The following is a 20,158-nucleotide window of genomic DNA, read 5'->3' as shown; positions in this document are numbered from 1 at the left end:
TTCCGTCGTTTGATTTTAGGTACCACTCTCCCACCCTGACCTTGTACGCTGATGGGTTCTTACTGCAGCGGAAAAAGACAACACGTGCATAGCTTAGTGTAAATAAAAGTTTTCGAAAACGAACTCGAAATCGTTCAACACGAACAACGGCAGCAGCATCTCTACGTGAACCAAACACTCTGCATTAAGTGACCAGGAGCAGTTTCTGCCGCTTGGAATAATCTTAACACTTTATATACGGGAAGGGTAATTTGGTGGAAATAAGCAGCACAAGGAAAACCTTTCTGGTTAAAAGTACTTGGGGGCATTACTTGAGATTTAGCCCTCCGTGGCACCGATACACCCAAAGAAGCATGCAGCTTGCTGTACCCGATCTTTTCGACATTCTCCTAATGGCAGTAAACACAAATGAATGAACTGTCCTCTTTAATCAACATACAATTCTTTATTAAGAATTGTAACAACATAATACATAGTGGAGCTGATGTTGCGGACCACTCAACATTACAATTTTGTCAATTACATTAGCACAATAACATGCAATTGCCCCCCTCCCCCCAGCCTGGAATCCAAACCTATTTTAGCTTCCGAGTAAACTCCAGCACCCCCCCCCCCCATTAACCAGAAAGAAGAAAAATGTAAACTTACGTCTTAAGGCAGTGAGCTGCAGTCAGGACGTGTCGGTTACCGATGAGGGTACCTCCGCAGATGTGACCACCCCCAACCTAGGAAAACATTACAACTGTCATGTTATACACGTAGCTGATGTTACATCGAAGGAACTAGGATAAGAAGTTCAAAAAACACTGTGAACTCTGCACATCTGCTTGGTTCTTTACCCTCCCATCACGAGTTTGTCTTGAAGTTTCCCAAAACCGCCTCCGGATTTCACGCTAGTGCTCGCGGTAAGTGGTGATGCGAAGTTGCCCAGCGTTCGTTTTTAAACGCATCTTATAAGCGCATCTCAGCGTTTGTTTGTAAACGCATGAATTTCCAACGAAAGACAAGAATCATGCAAACCAGTTTTTCTATTTTCCAAGACTTCATTTTTGCTTAGGCAGGTACAGCAAGAACTAAAGTAATGATCACGAGAACAGATTATATTCCTAAAGCCCCCTCTCCCTGGACCCGCGGCACGCTGGCGGCGTCGCTGCGTCCTAAACTGGATTTGTGTTTCCCTTGACTTTATAATGGGAATATCATTCAAAACGTAAAAGGATGACCAGAAAGACACACAAAGCTAAAAAGATTCGTTTTATGTCGATGAATTTCGTTGAGTGCTTTGTCAATTCGATCGGCCGCAGCAAAGCCGCCAACCTGCCGTGGGTCCGGCTTTAGATGTTCAACCTTTTGAGAAACCATCACTGCCTTCTCAAAGAGACTGTCTATATCAGGATCTCTACAGGTGTCTATGATGAAGTAGAGACGACTTACCCTGATGGACACCTGCCAGGGAAACTCGTCTTTAGCGGCGTCTTTGCCGCCGATGATGCGGTTACCGTCGTCGGTGTCTCGGCGACGTCTGCTTCCGGAGTCTCTCTGTCCACACTGTTGAGTAGCTTGACTTGCTGCGGAATAAGCAGAGTCAGTCAGTCGAAACTCCCAACTCATAATCACCGGGAGCCACATGGAAGGAAAGGAACTGTTAGAAAAGGAGTACCCCCTTTTTTTCCTGTAAGACCCTATCAGTATTGCTAGTATACTGCAAACGCGGCAGTGCATCATAAGTTGCAGTAATTATAAGTCCTTGAAACCACCCCTTAACAGAGAAGGGGGGGCGCCATACTGAGCCTTTCTGCACCTTATGATCCACTGCTCACTGAGTCAAGTGATCTAGCTATAGCTACATAACCTGATGTCACAGAAGCAGTGGTGGATCGCTCACTTCTTGACAAAAAATGAGCTGATGAGTCGAAAATTTGGGTAAGTCCAATTTCTTGTTTTGGCGATTTCAGTTCCACTTGATCCAGAGTGTATAAACCTGAACTCCGTCGGACTAATGACATAACATGCTGGTTCAATTCCTGGGAAAACAATCAATCAATATTGACGAGACAAAACGAAGACAGTGAATGTCATTATACTTCCTACGACATTCGGTATTGCCGTGGCAAAGGGAACAGACTTTAGTACGAGACTTGAACGCTGCTGCAATGCTATAGAAAGCCGATAGGGCGCGGGATCATGTGGCGTAACGGCAGGGTGCTTGGCCCAGAACGTTACTCAGCGGCCCGGGTTCGAATCTCTTGACGCCACCGTTGGTGTTGTGTTCTTGGGAAAGGCACTTAACACGACCTTCCTCACTCCACCCAGGTGTAAAAACGGATATCTTAAGCTTGTTCTCTGTACGTGGCACTCTTAGAATAAGTTATGAAAAACTTGAGTGCAGTGCCACGTCGTCCTTGTCTGTAGCTGTCCAAAAGCGAAGTAAAAAAAAAGCCCATAGGGTTCATTAACATCGAACCTGGTGTTGGTAGATGTTGTCCATCCCGTCGGAAGATGATGTCGCCTTTTTGTACTCCCCACACCTGGTTACTGCTGGAGCTGATGTAGACCTGCCTCAGATGTCCTCCGACTTGCTTCCAGTCAGTGCCTCCAGGTGTTCCAGCACTTATACCTGCAGGGAGAGACGGTTGCCTCAGTCAATCTGTATCTGTATCTATCTGTATAACCGCCCTTCGGCGTAACACACCAGCTTCGCAGGCACGCGGCGCGGAAGCAGCTGGTTATATTACACCGAACGACCAATAGGACATTGTAACTGGGATACACAGAGAATCGAGTTAATTTAGGACGTGGGTTAACAAATTGAATAACAAGTCAGAATAGACACCAAGACTGATGTTCTAACTAGACAATACGTTGACATCAATGTGACATCCGAGATACACTCTTGTATGATATGTTACCCTATGCTGAATATACTATATATGAACATATATGAGCCTACCGCGTCGCACGAAGATCTGGTCGTTGCTGTTGACCCCCCAGACCTCGTCATGTCCTGACGTGATCTGTGTCAACTTGCCGGGGACGTGTACCCACCCAGACCCAGCTGAATTCACATCGCCATACGTTCCGCTGAGGTAGAAGATGTCATCGTTCTTGTTCACGCCCCAAACGCCGGCTCGCCCCACCGACACGGATTTCAGCCCTACACCTCCATCAGGTCCAGCGATCCACTTCCAGCGTGTTCCTGTAGGTATAGAGACGAGAGAGCGCAAGTGTCAAGACAAGGCTCAAGCTTGTATAACAACAACAAAAAATTAGAATAGACAAAAATACTGGTGTTCTAGCCAGAAAATATGATGACTCAGTTCACAGGACGTTGGATTAAAACTACTAAAGGAAATAACAGTAGAGAGAGAAAGTTCTCCGTCATTGCAACAAAGTTGCGGGAGGATCTAAGGCCTAAGGTAAGTTGTATTAATCAATGTTACGATTGATCGAAGTGGTATCTTACGCCGAGACTTACCTGCTGGATTGCTTGCGGTGATTCCAATTCGCCGAAAAATTTGATCCCCAGAGTTCACGCCCCACATCTGATTGCTGGTTGGGCTGACATGGACCTGCTTCAGCTTCCCTTCAACATGGGTCCAGCTTTTTCCTCCAGGAGAATTCGAACTGATGTCTGTGGTATTCACGATAAAGAAAGAAATGGTCTTTCTGAATGTATAAGTGAAAAATTTCCATACTTTCTATATTTAAACGCAACGGACAGACCTAGACAACCCTTGTATAAGAAACATAACCTGTTCATACATTTACACATGTACAAAGAAGCGACAAGAAGTTGACTCTACTGGATTAGCTTAATTTATCACTTTTGTCCATTATGTATGTTTAAACGATGTACTGTAGATATTTCACTGTATATGCCACTTATTAGTTAGGTTTATGTTAGACGACCTGTATCTAGCCCCTCGGGGCACGAATGTACAATAAAGGTCTTCCTTCCTTCCTTCCTTCCTTCCTTCCTTCCTTCCTTCCTTCCTTCCTTCCTTCCTTCCTTCCTTCCTTCCTTCCTTCCTTCCTTCCTTCCTTTATTCCTTTATTCCTTTATTCCTTCATTCCTTCCTTCCTTCCTTCCTTCATTCCTTCCTTCCTTCCTTCATTCCTTCTTCCTTCCTTCCTTCCTTCCTTCCTTCCTTCCTTCCTTCCTTCCTTCCTTCCTTCCTTCCTTCCTTCCTCCCTCCCTCCCTCCCTCCCTCCCTCCCTCCCTCCCTCCCTCCCTCCCTCCCTCCCTCCCTCCCTCCCTCCCTCCCTCCCTCCCTCCCTCCCTCCCTCCCTCCCTCCCTCCCTCCCTTCCATCCTTCATTCATTCAAATATTGGAGAGACATATGAGCATCAGCGCTGACGAGACCAGAAACCTTCAGAAGTCATGAGGGTGTAATGGCTTTGCTTTGGCAGACTCATATCACACATAACACACAAATTCATGATAGACTAAGGGGGACTTTCTGTCTTCCTCTGCCAAACTTTGACAAAAAGGAATTCAAAAATAAGTAGCACTCTTGTTACATGAACGCCAATCACTACCCATTGTACATGTACTACTTTGTGTTCACCACTTGTGTATGAGAGCATGTAAGAGATATGCACTCTCTCGTTGCATGTCAGAACTGCTGTAGATAGACAAGGGTCTATTTCCTGTATTTTGCAGAATCAGATACAGATATTTGGTGTCCCTGTCATAGGACCACCTGTGGACAGTTTTGTCTATCTTCCTGTTGTGTCAGCGAAAGCAACATCCGAATGTGCTCCCACATATGATTCCTACGGTTCTACCATGTATATACAATTAGCCTTCGGGCACAAACGTGCAAATAAACTTTTGAACATGAACACAACGAAGAAGGTGGGGACTGACTTACCTGTTCGTATAAAGATGTTATCTTGTTTATCAACTCCCCACACGACGTCATCCCCGGATGAGATCTGTTTTAGTTTGCCTTTGATTTGTTTCCAGCCCGTGCCCGCAGACACCTCGTTGTTGTAAGTTCCGGCTCTGTAGTAGATGTAGCCGTGAATGTTCACTGCCCAGACACCGGCCCGTCCTACCGACACGGACCTGACTTTACTCCCATCCATTTTTTTCCATCCGGCCTCTGCACCTGTAGGAGATATTGATGCACTGAATTATGTCGTGGCCTACTTTCAAGAGGCGTCGTGTTGTTATGACGGTAAGGCACAGAACTCAGGAGTCCTGGGTTCGGATCCTCTGACATACCACCGATGTTGTACCACTGGGAGCGGCACTTTACACGACTTTGCTCACTTCACCCAGATGTAGAAATGGGTACAAGACTTCGTTTGGGTAGAAAAAAGCGGTGGATGGAGAGAGAGGGTTGGGCTCCGCCTTGCAATACCGTGTCCTTAACACAGTGGATAACAACCCACTGTCCCTACAGCCTCAAAAAGGCTACGACAACCCATGGGAGGACTACCTTTAACTTTTACCTTCAAGTCATTAATAACTAGATAAGAACATTATTGTCACACGCCGGTCTGTTGGTGTCTAAAATGATCATAGATCAGGGCTCGAAATTAATTGGAAGTAGCTACACTGGTGCACCCAACCTAAAAATTAGGTGCACAGAAAAAAAAATTGGGTGCACCACATAAAATAAAGTTAAATGTCAGCATGATTACAAAGTTCAACACTCTTAAGAACTTCAATCTGTAATTCTATAGCTAACTTCAAAATTTCAAACAAGTGATACATTAAATTAAGTACAACAAAAGGTTTCATTACTTTTCCTGAAACTTACATTTTAAGAATATTCTGTGAACCAGTGTACAAAAGTTCATTTGCCATATATCCTTCAGAAATATCTAGGTGCACTGGTGCACCCACTGTCAAAAATTAGGTGCATAGGGTATTTTGGGTGCACACAGGTGCACATGCACCCAGTATTTCGAGCCCTATAGATCATTGCAATATTCCCACGCATGACTGACGGGGTTTTTAAATAAACACGAACCAGGGCTGAAAACACAAGCCACATTTAGCTAAGAATTATTCAAACATTAAATTCAGTTGATGCTCTTCTCAATCGAAATCATATATGTCGTACATACAAGAGTACTATCCTATAGAAGTGCAGATGGCGATTACAGTATTCTCGCATTGATTATGGAATATGGATTATTGTTCATGATAAGGCAGCGCTGTCTGTAACCTACGTTTGTATATATAAGGCTGTCTACCTTTACATAACTTCCAAATGCTTCAAGTTGCAACTTCTCCTCATTTTACGAGTGTTTATATGATTTATTCATAATCTAAATCACGGGAGGATCTATATATAAGGTTCTAAGTTAAGGTATATAACTTATATCTGTTGATTATCATCTTTCCCTATGTTACAGGCATGCATATAACATGTTTGAAATTTTGATTCAAACGAACAAGCAAACAATTAAGGTGCAGTTGAAACCGTACACACGAGGATCTGGCCAACATTACGGTGTTTCAAACATACGTGCGAGGTTCTATCTACTATCAAAATGAGGTTCAAACATACGCAAAGTTCTGGCTAACATTAAGGTGCAATTAAAACATACACAAATGGTTCTAGCTGACATTAAGGAGCGGTTCAAACATACACAAGAGGTTCTAGCTACCACTAAGGTGGTTCAAACATACACAAATGGTTCTAGGTAACATTAAGGTGTTGTTCAAACATACACAAATGGTTCCATCTAACAATGAGATACAGAAACTTCCGTACCTTCACCCAGCAGGGCGGCCGCCAGCATCGCGCACATTAGGAGAGAAAAGGTCGCCATGGTTGTCTTCAGTCTTTGACACAAACTGGAACAGAGTGGAAAATAGGTTAGACGCAATAGTTCAGACAGATCGAGAAGAATTGCGTCGGCGTATTTTTGCATAAGCCCCAAACACGTGACGACTGTGACCAATCGGACGGCTCGAGTTGTAAAATGTTGCAATAGCTCAGAAAGATTGAGAACACCAGTAATTATATCCACATGGCACTGCAACAACGCAACGTGTTTCTTAAGTAACCAAAGTCCTACGAGGGTACTGTAAATGTATTTAAGTTAGCGTTGTTTTTATTTCGCGGTAGGAAGAAAATTGAGTTTTCGCGGTGGTTTTAAGATTACGTTTGGAACAATAGCAACGCTACAGTCATAGCTGAGCAAAAAGTTTCGTGGTGGTTTAAAGTTCGCGCCTAAAGTTCACCGCGAAAACCGCGAACATAAAACCACCGCGAACATTTCTGCATGTACAGTATTAGGAAAATAACCGTGGGATCCGATTGAAGAACGATCCAAACCACCGCGAATTTCGCAATTTTCAATTTTTGTTTTCTCTTTGCTTGTTACAAAGTCTTGATAACGGTAGAAATGGACTCTAATAGGTACATAGAATGTTGGAAAGAATCGTTTGGATGATTTTCTCTCGCTAGGCTCGAGTTGTAAGATGGTTCGATAGATCAGAAAAAGTGGGAACAGCAGCAATTGTAATCACGTGGCCCTGCAACAACGCAACTAAAATAACCGTGAGATCCGATTACGATCCAAACTACGGCGAATTTCGCAATTTTCAATTTTACTTCTTCTGTTTGTTTTCTCTCTGCTTGTTACAAAGTGTTAATGAATGAATGAAAGACCTTTATTGTGCATTCATGCCCCGAGGGGCTAGGTACAGGTCGTCTAACTTAACACATGGAACATACAAGGACATAAATGCAACAATACAAGCTGTAAATATACAGAGTAGACAAACGTGTTATTAAAATTAAGCTAGTCCAGGAGTGTCGACTTCTTCGCGCTTCTTTGTACATGTATAAATGTATGAACAGACGATATTTCTTATACAAGGATTATCCAGGCGTAATAAAAATATGAATTTGTATGTTGCATTTAGATGTTCGAAATATGGGAATTTGTCTTTGATAAGGTTAAAAAGTAAAATTCTTTCGCTATCGTATAATTTACAATCTAGTATAAATAGACTCCAATGAGTACATGTAGAATGTTGGAAAGAATCGTTTGGATGATTTTCTCTCGCTAGTAATATTTTTATCCTCCGTGTCTTTTTGCACTGTCATTTTCATCAGTTCACTACCATAGTATTACCGTTGAATTCATAGATACTCTACTACTATCACCAGCCCCCCCCCCCCAGCAAACTCAAGTCAGCAAAGTCTTTGATATAGTCTTACAATCGAGTGGGGCTGATCATTAGGCTCGTCATTTTTTCATGAGGGGGTCCCGTGTTTGAGAAGAGCCACACCTCGAGCACGTAAAAGAGCCCACCACGCTTATCGACAAGAGTAGGGGTCATTCCCGGTGTGTGTAGATCATACAAATCTGTCTGGATATGCAGCTTGTACTCACGGTTCAGTACAAAATTGTTCTGGCATTTTTTCATGAGGGGGTCCCGTGTTTGAGGAGACCCACACCTCGGGCACGTAAAAGAGCCCACCACGCTTATCGAAAAGAGGAGGGGTTATTCCCAGTGTGAGTGGATCATACAAATCTGTCCGGAAATGCAGCTTGTACTGTTCAGTACAACTTGTCGTGTTACGCCATTTGGCGGTTTGCCGGGTATGTAACTAGTTCAAACAAACAAAAGACACCATTCGTGATACTGGACGAAGTATTTGTTTAAGATATTAGACTAAACTAGAATTCAAGATCTGTTTTTGTCGGATGGTCTTCACTTAAACCGACACATTTCCACAAATGAGTCGAGTGTTCTTTTTTAATTTCATTTCTCGTCATTTTTTTCAGTGGTATTTGTGTTCTGATCCAAAGATGACTGGCTAAACAGAACATTTTCCACACAAACACTTAAGAACCGTCGCTGCCCGGGGATTAAGGGCTGGGAACATGAGGACCGGTCTGTTGGCAATAATGACAGTCCGCCATTTTACTCCAATTGACCCCCAAAATTACCGCCATGCCCAAGAAGGGAACGTTTAAGAAGAACCGACATTCATCGTTTCTCCCCTACTAGTTTATCATGCAGGGGTAAAATCATTCGGCGGAGGTATGGGGTCCTGGAACTCTAGTTTTGGTTGATACTGGCACAGCGGAGGAAAACAGAGATTGAAAACGTAGACAAGAGTCAGAGCATTAAATACTACCGTCAGAGTGTTGAATATTACAATCATACGTTACGCTTTCTGTTCAGAGTTTAAGGGTCTCGTCGATTTCCAAACTAAAGTAGTTTGTATTCGAAATAAACAGAGATATAGTCCCTATCAAATCTATTTTGTTAGCTCGTGTCTCATATAGACAATAACCCGTACCAGAGTGTGGGAAAATGCACCAAGCTAGGCGGTCTCGTCAACAAAATTACCCCTGTTCTGTTCCACTCTTGCCAGAAAGTCTTAAAGCCCACGCGCACAGTTAGTTAGGAAAATCAGGTTGGTTACGAAAATGCCGGTCAGAAACGAAGCTGCTTAGGATATGCTAAAAACAAGTGTGAAAGGATACCAGAGCGTTTGGGCGGATGTAGAACAAGATGGACGAATGTGTCCATTGCGCACTAGACCGGGATTCACATACATGTTTGAGGAGAGCCACACTCCAGCACGCAAAGAACCCACAGTACAAACCCGAGGTGTTACACCATGAGGCGGCTAATGCTACGGTCACATTTCCAAACCGGGGCCCGACCGGGCAGTTTGCGGGATCGAAAAGGATGATATAAAAGACAACAAAAGACACAGACATGACAAATATCAATGATGAGCATAATTTGTGTATAATTCTTGACATACACTTTAAGTTTCCGTTTTGGAAATGTGACCATAGTATTACTGGGCATTCAGTACAAACAAACAAACAAACAAACAAACAACAAAGAAATGACCGTCACATACCTTTAGCCCGTGTCCACTCGTCTCGGCAATCCAAGGAAGAAAAAGACCCGAACTTCGGCGGCTCGCGGGAACGTTACTTCCACCACACAGGAGGAGACACGAGTGTTCTGGCCGAGGATTATTCTCCGCTGTTCCCACGAGCACCCTATCCCCCTTCTCGAGTACCTCCGGTGTTTTTAGAAGCTGCATGAAGCGGCGATATGTGACGTCACCGCCTCGCCATGGCGCTGTTTATGTAAAGAGACAGCCAAATGTTTATACACTCAGCACAAAAAGTTTGGAAACTTAACTTTGGTCGATCATATCCCCGTTGTTTCTTGATCAATTTCAACGATTTATGTATCATTGAAAAGCTTGTGTGATTTTCTTTCCCACGATACCAAACTTATTATGATTTCAAATTAATGGAACGAACACCAGACCTGTTTATGCGAGCGGGTCACATAAGAAAAGTGCCCAGATTACCCTACTAATGTCAAACGCTCAATTCAGTATTGTTATCCTGACTTCATCGTTAATCATTGTTGACACATTCTTCAACGAAACGCCTGTCTTGCTGTGCCGGTATCCACAGACAGATACAATGCCAATGGAACCATCCGATGAAATTATTCCCAAAAGCTTAAGTTTCACAATAACAAGTCGAACCAGCTGAAACGTGAATTCTTTCAAGCAACAGTAGTTTCTGTGTTGCTCTACGGTAGCAACACATGGACACTAAGAAGACGTCTTGAGAGAAAACTGGATGGCAGCTACACAAAGCTGCTACGTGCCGCCCTGAACTTCTCATGGAAGGAACATCCCGCAAAGGAACTGCTATATGCATCCGTGAGAGGAGACTACGTTTCTCTGGTCATTGCTGGAGGAGCAAGAGAGAGGTCATCAAATTTACAAACACCAAAACTTGGCCATGCAAGTGTAGGAATAATCTCCAAGCAAATCTACACGGGGCGCGAAAGTCGTATATGCTAGCCAGAGAAGGTCCAGTCAGCCAGATAAGCTCCAGCCAGACCCGTACTGGAGCTTATCTGGCTGACTGGACCTTTTCTGGCTAGCATATACGACTTTCGCGCCCCGTGTAGATCTGCTTGGAGATTACGCACAACCTACATACACAGATATCCCCGTGTGAGGCTGCGTGCTGTACTCTAGAAGACTTGCCCAGAGCAATCGCTGATAGGGAGGGCTGGAGGAGGAGGAGGGTGATGGACATCCGTGACACCCTCACGACCTGATGATGATGATGATTCAATCTACCGCTAAGCGTTGGCAGTCCTCCTAGATGTACCGTCAAACGTTGCCAGGATTTCCCATTGAGACATCCACCCCAATAAACCGAGCTCATATCACCGTTTGTTTTACCTTGCAGAACTACATACAAGTGTGTTCTTGTTCTGTTTTTCTTGTTCCTCTAAAGACGTTTTGTTAGGTGATACCTAATCTCCAAGCAGATGTAAGGATCCCACTCATTCCAAGCGTCCTGATAGTGTTTTCCCAACATGTATCACTTTTCAAGTATTGAACCATTTTAACACCTTTTTATTTTCGGAAGCATTTTAACACCTTGTCAGAGGTGAATCCTTAAGACTATGCAATGCTAGGAAGGCGTGCTAAATGTTGCTAAACGACGGGTAAGACACCGGATATTAGAATGGTAAATCGTGTACCTAGCGGCCAGCTCGACTGTTAAAAGTTAAAATCCTCCCACACCATAAGGTTTATAGGGCGGTACCCATCCCCGTTTCATAGCCCTGGGCCACACTGTGGTGCAATCACTGCAGCAGGGGGCTAGTCCACTGGCAGTGGAGTGTGTTTAACTTCCATACTGTTTCAGAAGTATGACCATTTTTGTGAAGTCTTTGGTATGACTCAATGCTATTCTTGTCCAGAGGTGTCCTACCCGGGCACGAACTCGGGCCTTCTGGTTCCTAATGATTTGAACCAGATGTGGTAAGTGACAGAAGCGCAGACCACTACACCACAGGGACACCCCCTCGCCTGACCGGCCTAATCATCCAAAGGCTGCCAGAAGGATTACGTAACACAGGCTATTGTACGTAGTGACACCTGACACCACGCTATTGAACAGCAACCCCCCTGGACTATATTTATTTTGTGGCATCGTACGTGTGGCGCAATCGGTAGGGTGTTTCGCCCACAACCGAGAGGTCCCGGGTTCGAAACCACCGATATGCCCCGATGTTGTGCCCTTGGGAAAGGCACTTAACACGACTTTCCTCACTTCACTCAGGTGTAAATGAGTACCTAGCTTCGGTTAGGGACGTCCCTCGGATAGGACGTTAAATGGAGGTCCCGTGTTTGAGGAGAGCCACACATCGAGCACGTTAAAGAACCCAACACACTTATCGAAAAGAGTAGGTGTCCTTTCAGGTGTGAGTGGTTCAAAACATACAGTCCTATGGCCGCACATGGTTTCGCCCTTAGTAATAGCCTACGGCTAGTTGGACAACCCTGGCATGTACATGCTGAACCAATAAATCAATAAATCAATAAATCAATAAATCAATAAATCAATAAATCAATAAATCAATAAATGAACTAAATCTAAGCATCACGAACAGGAACGAGGAAGCGGAGTGAGAACCCGTGACGTCACCTCTGGGGTCTGTTTTCAGCATCAAGGATACAAGTGAAGGTGAAACTATGGCAGGAAAATGTCTTGTTGCGTGTTTCTGGATCGTCGCTGTCCATTTTCTTTGTTCTGCTCGGTCGCAGGAGTTCAGCGTTTCCGTACAGGAAAACGTCGCTGTTGGGGAGACCATTTTCAGCCTGTCGCGCCTACGAGGGACTCGGGCTGGACAAAAAGCGGAACTTCCGTGTGCCAAAATGGAGGGGGATCCGTACGGCCGCTTTAATGTGACGAAGAACTGCACTATTGTGGTCGCCACCCCTCTGGACTGGTCAGTACAGCCGGCATATCTGCTCACAATCCGCAGCGGAGCTCACAAAACGAGTGTTAAGGTAGAGTTGAGTGACGTTGAGGGCTATCCTCCTGTGTATAACAAGACGTGTGAAACTCCGGTCAACACTTACGGTAAGACGGGTGATTTCCTATATAGCATAACTGCTTCGGGGGAAGGTGTGACGACAACTGGAGACATTTATTCCGTCAAAAGAACATTAGCTAACGTGTCTGACTTTAAGCGACCTGCTAACTGGACACCCGATCCTTGGATGGTTCACACTGATAGCGATTGCAACATTCGCATAGCTTCCAACTCTGATAATATTGATGATTTAACATTTTTCCGAGATTTATGGGACAACGGCATTCGACAAATCACATGTACTGGGGATTATGAAGCCAACAATATAGTTATAAACGTGTTTGATATTAAATATGGCGAAAAGTCTAGATTATTCCGCTTCAGAAATTATGTTCCTGAATCCGTCGTGCAATCAGGAAATCACTTTCTCGTTTTGTTTTCCTGGTCATTTCCTACAACAGAAGCAAAGTCATATAACTGTGACATTCCACCATTCCGTAACCCAGTCACGATCAGAAGTTCGCACGTACAGTTGTTAATGACAAATATTGAATATCTGGACATGCGAATAAAACCAGTTGGCTGCCCAGTTGGAAAATACGGCTTGCTCTGCGACAAAACCTGTATCTGTAAGAACGGCGCCCGCTGCCACGGGTTTAACGGTGCCTGCAAATGTCCGCCCGGCTGGAAAGGTGTGGCCTGTGACATTCCCAAACAGGACGTCTCCATCACGACGACGCCTAGCGACCCGCGCCATATCTACATTTCCGGAAGTGTCAAGTTTCATTGCAAGGCACACCATGTCGACGTTGAACACATGTCGTTTAAACTTCCAAATGCAACAGAGAAACTCAGCTTTAATGCAAACGAGATTAACTTTGAGGTTCAAAACATACAACCTACCAACAACGGACCCTACACCTGCCAGGTCCGAGACACCCGGGGAAACACACTCAACACCACGTTTGTGCTCAATCTTACCAACTGTGTTCCAGACAGAAAAGGTGTCTGGTGTGATGTAGTGTGTGATTGCCTACAAGGTGCCAGCTGTGACCGCTGGGCTGGTCACTGTGTCTGTCCGCCGGGATGGACAGGAACCAGGTGTCAGACAAAATGTCCCCATGGCACGTACGGTAAAGACTGTGCAAGAAACTGTAGCTGTCAAAATGGTGCGACCTGTGGCCCTGTAGACGATAAGTGTGACTGCACGGACGGATGGTACGGAAAGGATTGTAGCAAACCGTGTATGAACGGTCGGTTCGGTTGGAGATGTCACAAGGTTTGTGGCTGTAAGAACAATGCTACTTGCAATAACGTGGACGGCAGCTGCGCATGTGTGACGCCATGGACGGGACAGAAATGTGACCAATGGCAGACTAGAACAGATGAACCGCTGCTCGAAAGCCTGCTCCCACTGGGCTCCTTAGTTTTACTTGTTGCCATAGTGATGGCAATACTCTACAAAACGGGCATTATGGCTTGCTCTGTGCCCGACACAGGCGAGGAGGACAAGATACTTTTCGAGCTGAGGAGAATGGAGCAGGATCTAGCGCAGAGCCTACAGCCGGGCTGGCTGAGACGCTGGGAGAAGAAGATCCACCATCTTACTCCCGGTCCTCTGATAGGAGAAGGGATGTTTGGGCTCGTCAGAAAGGCACAACTGCGCACACCTGAGGGAGAGCTCGCCGTGGCCGCCAAGACAGTTCGCGTCGAGGACTCACAGTCCTATCGAGACTTCTACAGAGAAGCAGCCATACTGGTAGCTGTGCACCAACAACGAGATGGCGACTGTCGTGAGTCCAACATTGTTCGACTTGTTGGGCTCATCACCAAGTCTGCGGAGAAGTACATTCTTCTGGAATATGCCCCAAACGGCGATCTCTTGGGTTTCCTACGCCGGCGAATAGAGGACATCAATGAGAAAGCCCTACTGGGAAACCTTCTTGGATATGCAGTCCATATAGCACGAGCTCTTCAAGAACTGGATCGCCTAAGAATCGCCCATCGTGACGTGGCCGCTCGCAACGTCCTCATCACTGCCGATGACGTGGCCAAGTTGGCTGATTTTGGACTGGCCAGAGATGTCTACGCCACCACTCAGTATGTCCGATGCAACCGTCCAGGCGCTGACGAACTCCTTCCGCTGAAGTGGATGGCGCTGGAGTCCATCGAGAACGGCGAGTACACCTGTCAGAGTGACGTCTGGTCCTTCGGCGTGCTGCTGTGGGAGATCGCCACGCTGGGAAAAGATCCGTGCTATGATGATGGCAGGATGCAGCTGAGCTTTCTTCAGATGGTCGGGATCCTGAGGCAAGGAAAACGGATGGAGAGGCCGCCGGGATGTCCAGAGGACCTGTACCGACTGATGAGGTCGTGTTGGCGCGACGTTCCAGATACCAGACCGACTCCAGAAGGGATAGAAGAGAGGCTGGTACAACTGAGACGTGCGCTGCTTCCACATGACGTCATTGAAATGGAGACTGCGGTGTAGTGACATATCGCACCGTCACCGAAAACTGTAAAGGTAGATGTGGGAAAATGGTATCTAAACTGGACCCACAAGCTGCATCATAAGTGTTTTACTTGTAAGTTGAAATGAACAATCAGCAAACATAACATTCGCCTGCTGAAGACGAATAGGCTAGGCTAGCAGTGCTAGATAAAGATCTTGATTAAGATTGTTTTGATTACTTTGTTACATTGGACAGAACTGTCACATTTTTGCAGAATCTTACCTAGTCTGCATTTTACTAATTTGGATGATAACCAGAGAGATAGATTGAGCTGTACAGAATCTCACTTAATCAATAATGACCACCAAATCAACATATTTCAAATGTGGAAGGTAGTTGTAATTTGAAACTCGATTTCTGTAACATTGTATATAACTTAACGACACAATCTGGCTTAGCTTCAGCATTGCGTTTGAAGTGAAATTTCTCTTAAGTCATCTCAATGAATTACATCATCTTACAAGACAAAGGGCTTAAAACGAAAAGCTACCGATACACGTACATGATAATCAGACGACGAGGTGTTCAGATTGACCAAAGCACAATTTTGTGAGTATTTGCGCCCACATTTGGGCCTTTCGACGGATAAGGCTCTGAGTAAAAGGGTTCTGAAAGATTGTTGCAGTTTGCTCTAGTGCCTGGGTTATTTGTGTGTGCCTTATGCCTATGTGACAGGTTTTTAAAAAATACAGAAAATCTCAAATTACTGATTACAAGTATACTATAGAAGCACATCAATTATGATTTTCTCCATGTAATGCAAACTACATAGACTCTTTGAACACACGGATAGAAATCAACTGACAAAATTCCCTTTTCATTGCTTGCATTTAATCCAGATGGATATCCAGTCAGATTTCTTCTCGTTTTAATATTCATCAGAACTCGTTTGATAACTCCGATGGTATACTCTAGCAATCCCTTCCAGTGCTGCGCCTTTTTAACACCTAAACGGCGGCTAGTCTTTAATTCCAGAAAGTTTAATTCCAGAAAGGCTCTGTAAATGTTGCGAAACACAGGTACGGCACCGAGACTGAGCCAGCTCCCTCACATCTGCTTGGAGATGTCATACGATACCGCGCTATTGTCTGGTATTGGTGGGCAATGACCCCGAACCTGCACCATTGAACGAGGAAGCGAAGTGAGAACCCGTGCCGTCGCCTCTGGGGTCTATTTTCTACACCAAAGATACAAGTGAAGGTAAAACAATGGCAGGAAAATGTCTTGTTGTAGGTTGCTGGGTCGTTGCTGTCCATTTTCTTTGTTCTGCTCGGGCCCAGGAGTTCAGCGTTTCCGTACCAGAAAACGTCGCTGTTGGAGAGACCATTTTCAGCCCGTCGCGCCTACCAGGGACCCGGGCTGGACAAAAAGCGGAACTTCCGTGTTCTAAAACGGAGGGAGATCCGTACGGCCGCTTCAATGTGACAAAGAACTGCACTATTGTGGTCGCCAACCCCCTGGACTGGTCAGTACAGCCGGCATATCTGCTCACAATCCGCAGCGGAGTTCACAACACGAGTGTTAAGGTAGAGTTGAGTGACGTTGAGGGCTATCCTCCTGTGTATAACGACACGTGTGAAACTCCGATTAAGCCAAAAGGTGAGACGGAAGATTTGTTATTCCGATTACAATTTAGTGCAGAAGCAGTGGCAGAAAGTGGAGAAATCTTGCGGGCAAGTGTGGCATATAACACCCCGGACAGCTGGCAAGCGAAACCTCCTGACGAATGGGTGCTTCAAACAACCAACAGTGATTGTAACGTTCTTATAGCTTTGTACAACACTGACCCTGATGTTCAGACACCACTGCAACGGATGTGGGATAACAGCAGAAGTCAGTTAAACTGTACCTCTGATTCCAAACTACCCCACATTGTTATAGACCTCTATCATCTCAAGAGGGAAGAAAGCAAACAAAGACTCGAATCCTTAAAAAGATATATTCCAGAGTCAGTCGTTAATAACAGAGATCTCAACATCATCATAACGTGGTCCTGGTCATTTCTTACAACAAAAACGGCGTCATACTCTTGCGATGATCTACAATCCATTGACATTTTAACAACTATTGGAGGCAACAAACTTTCAGTAAATTTTGAATATTTGGACATACAAATAACACCAGTTGGCTGCCCAGTTGGAAAATATGGCTTTCGTTGTCACAAAACCTGTATCTGTAAGAACGGCGCCCGCTGCCACGGGTTTAACGGTGCCTGCAAATGTCTGCCCGGCTGGAAAGGTGTGGCCTGTGACATTCCCAAACAGGACGCCTCCATCACGACGACACCTAGTGACCCTCGCGATATCTACATTTCCGCAAATGTCACGTTTCATTGCAAGGCGCACCATGTCGATGTTGGATACATGTCAATTATACTTCCAAATGTGACGAAGAAAGTCAGCTTTGGTGTAAATGAGATTGAATTCGTGGTCCCGAACATACAACCAACCGAAAACGGACCCTACACCTGCCAGGTCCGAGACACCCGGGGAAACGCCCCCAACACCACGTTTGTGCTCAATGTTACCAACTGTGCTCCCGACAGAAAAGGTGCCCAGTGTGATGAAGTGTGTGATTGCCTACAAGGTGCCAGCTGTGACCGCTGGGCTGGTTGTGTCTGTCCGCCGGGATGGACAGGAACCAGGTGTCAGACAAAATGTCCCCATGGCACGTACGGTAAAAACTGTGCAAGGAACTGTAGCTGTCAAAATGGTGATACCTGTGGACCTAGCGACGGTGATTGTAACTGCACTGACGGATGGTACGGAAAGGATTGTAGCAAACCGTGTCCGAACGGTCGGTTCGGTTGGAGATGTCAGGAGGTTTGTGGCTGTAAGAACAATGCTACATGTGATAACGTGGACGGCAGCTGCGCATGCGTGACGCCATGGACGGGACGGCATTGTGGCCAATTGCAGACAAGCACAGCTAGTACAGATGAACCGCTGCTCGAAAGCCTGGTCTCACTGGGCTCCTTAGTCTTACTTGTTGCCATAGTGATGGCAATACTCTGCAAAACGGGCATTCTGGCTTGCTCCGTGCCCGACACAAGCGAGGAGGACAAGATACTTTTCGAGCTGAGGAGAATGGAGCAGGATCTAGCACAGAGCCTACAGCCGGGGTGGCTGGGACGCTGGGAGAAGAAGATCCGCCATCTTACTCCCGGTCCCCTGATAGGAGAAGGGATGTTTGGGCTAGTCAGAAAGGCACAACTGCGCACACCTGAGGGAGAACTGGCCGTGGCCGCCAAGACAGTTCGCGTCGAGGACTCACAGTCCTATCGAGACTTCTACAGAGAAGCAGCCATTTTGGTAGCTGTGCACCAACAACGAGATGGCGACTGTCGTGAGTCCAACATTGTGCGACTTATTGGGCTCATCACTAAATCGACGGAGAAGTACATTCTTCTGGAATATGCCCCAAACGGCGATCTCTTGGGTTTCCTTCGCCGGCGAATAGGGGACATCAATGAGAAAGCCCTACTGGGAAACCTTCTTGGATACGCAGTCCACATAGCACGAGCTCTTCAAGAACTAGAACGCTTGAGAATTGCCCATCGTGACGTGGCCGCTCGCAACGTCCTGATCACTGCCGATGACGTGGCCAAGTTGGCTGACTTTGGACTGGCCAGAGATGTCTACGCCACTACTCAGTATGTCCGATGCAACCGTCCAGGCGCTGACGAACTCCTTCCGCTGAAGTGGATGGCGCTGGAGTCCATCGAGAACGGCGAGTACACCTGTCAGAGTGACGTCTGGTCCTTCGGCGTGCTGCTGTGGGAGATCGCCTCGCAGGGAAAAGATCCGTGCTATGATGTTGGCAGGATTCAGCTAGACTTTCTTCAGATGGTCGGGATCCTGAAGCAAGGAAAACGGATGGAGAGGCCGCCGGGATGTCCAGAGGACCTGTACGGACTGATGAGGTCGTGTTGGCGCGACGTTCCAGACACCAGACCGACTCCAGAAGGGATTGAAGCGAGGCTTGTGCAACTGAGACGTGCACTGCTTCCACATGACGTCATTGAAATGGAGACTGTGGTGTAGTAATATTTCGCACCGAAAGATTGAAAGTTAGATGTAGGAAAATGATGTTTCAAACTGAGCCTTCAAGTGTTAGTCATAAGTGTTTTACTTGAAAGTTGAAAGTACCAATCAGAAAATAACTTCAGTCTTCCAAAGATGAATATGCTAGGCTGTAAGTATAATGCTAGACAAATATCTTGATTAAGATTGTTTTGATTGATTGTTGTTTTTGGAAAAGACTGTCACATTTTTTGCAGAATCTTACTTTGTGTACTAATTTGCATTGAACTCATTTGGTTATCAACTAGAGTGGTATTGATTTACGGTTTGAGTGTAAATGCAGAGCTGTACACAAACTAACTTATTCAGCAATGGGCAGAAAATCAACATACTATGAAGCAGTATCAAATGTGAAGAGCACAAGTAATTTGAACCACGGTTTTGCTTGGATATAATGTAGATACGATGACGCCACAGCCTGGCTTACTTTCGTCTTTGTTTGTTTGGTGTGAATTTGCTGTTTTAACAAAAAAGTCATTTCCGTTACTGATATTGCCTTACGAGACAAAGAGTGTAACACTATTGATATACGTTCATGATAACCCCATGACTAGGTTTCAGATTAATCAAAGCACATGTGTACCCAATTTGTGCTTTTCTGAAAGATTGACGGCTGCCGCTAAAGTCTCTGTAATTATCTTGCAATGTGGTCTATCGCGTAGGTTATTTGTGTTGTCACTTATTGCCTTTGTTG

At 45.4% G+C, this 20,158-nt stretch overlaps 1 protein-coding gene across 1 annotated transcript; it reads left to right on the top strand.

Moving 5' to 3' along the window:
* Positions 1-12,490: 12,490 nt before the first annotated feature.
* Positions 12,491-19,425, top strand: LOC136422539 (uncharacterized). The gene is made up of 3 exons (XM_066410310.1): positions 12,491-15,356; positions 16,222-16,232; positions 16,529-19,425. Exons 1-3 carry the CDS (start codon positions 12,526-12,528, stop codon positions 19,423-19,425), a joined length of 5,739 nt encoding a protein of 1,912 aa, XP_066266407.1. The 5' UTR covers positions 12,491-12,525.
* Positions 19,426-20,158: the final 733 nt, after the last annotated feature.

The sequence above is a fragment of the Branchiostoma lanceolatum genome, chromosome 17, assembly GCF_035083965.1.
Source record: "Branchiostoma lanceolatum isolate klBraLanc5 chromosome 17, klBraLanc5.hap2, whole genome shotgun sequence".
NCBI classification, from domain to species: Eukaryota; Metazoa; Chordata; class Leptocardii; order Amphioxiformes; family Branchiostomatidae; genus Branchiostoma; species Branchiostoma lanceolatum.
The sequence above is the reverse complement of the archived record's forward strand: the minus strand, read 5'-3'. Positions and strand labels throughout refer to the sequence as shown.

What these genes read in the sequence shown, in the direction of transcription:
- LOC136422539 (XM_066410310.1), top strand. Translation starts at nt 12,526, where the DNA reads ATGGCAGGAAAATGTCTTGTTGCGTGTTTCTGGATCGTCGCTGTCCAT.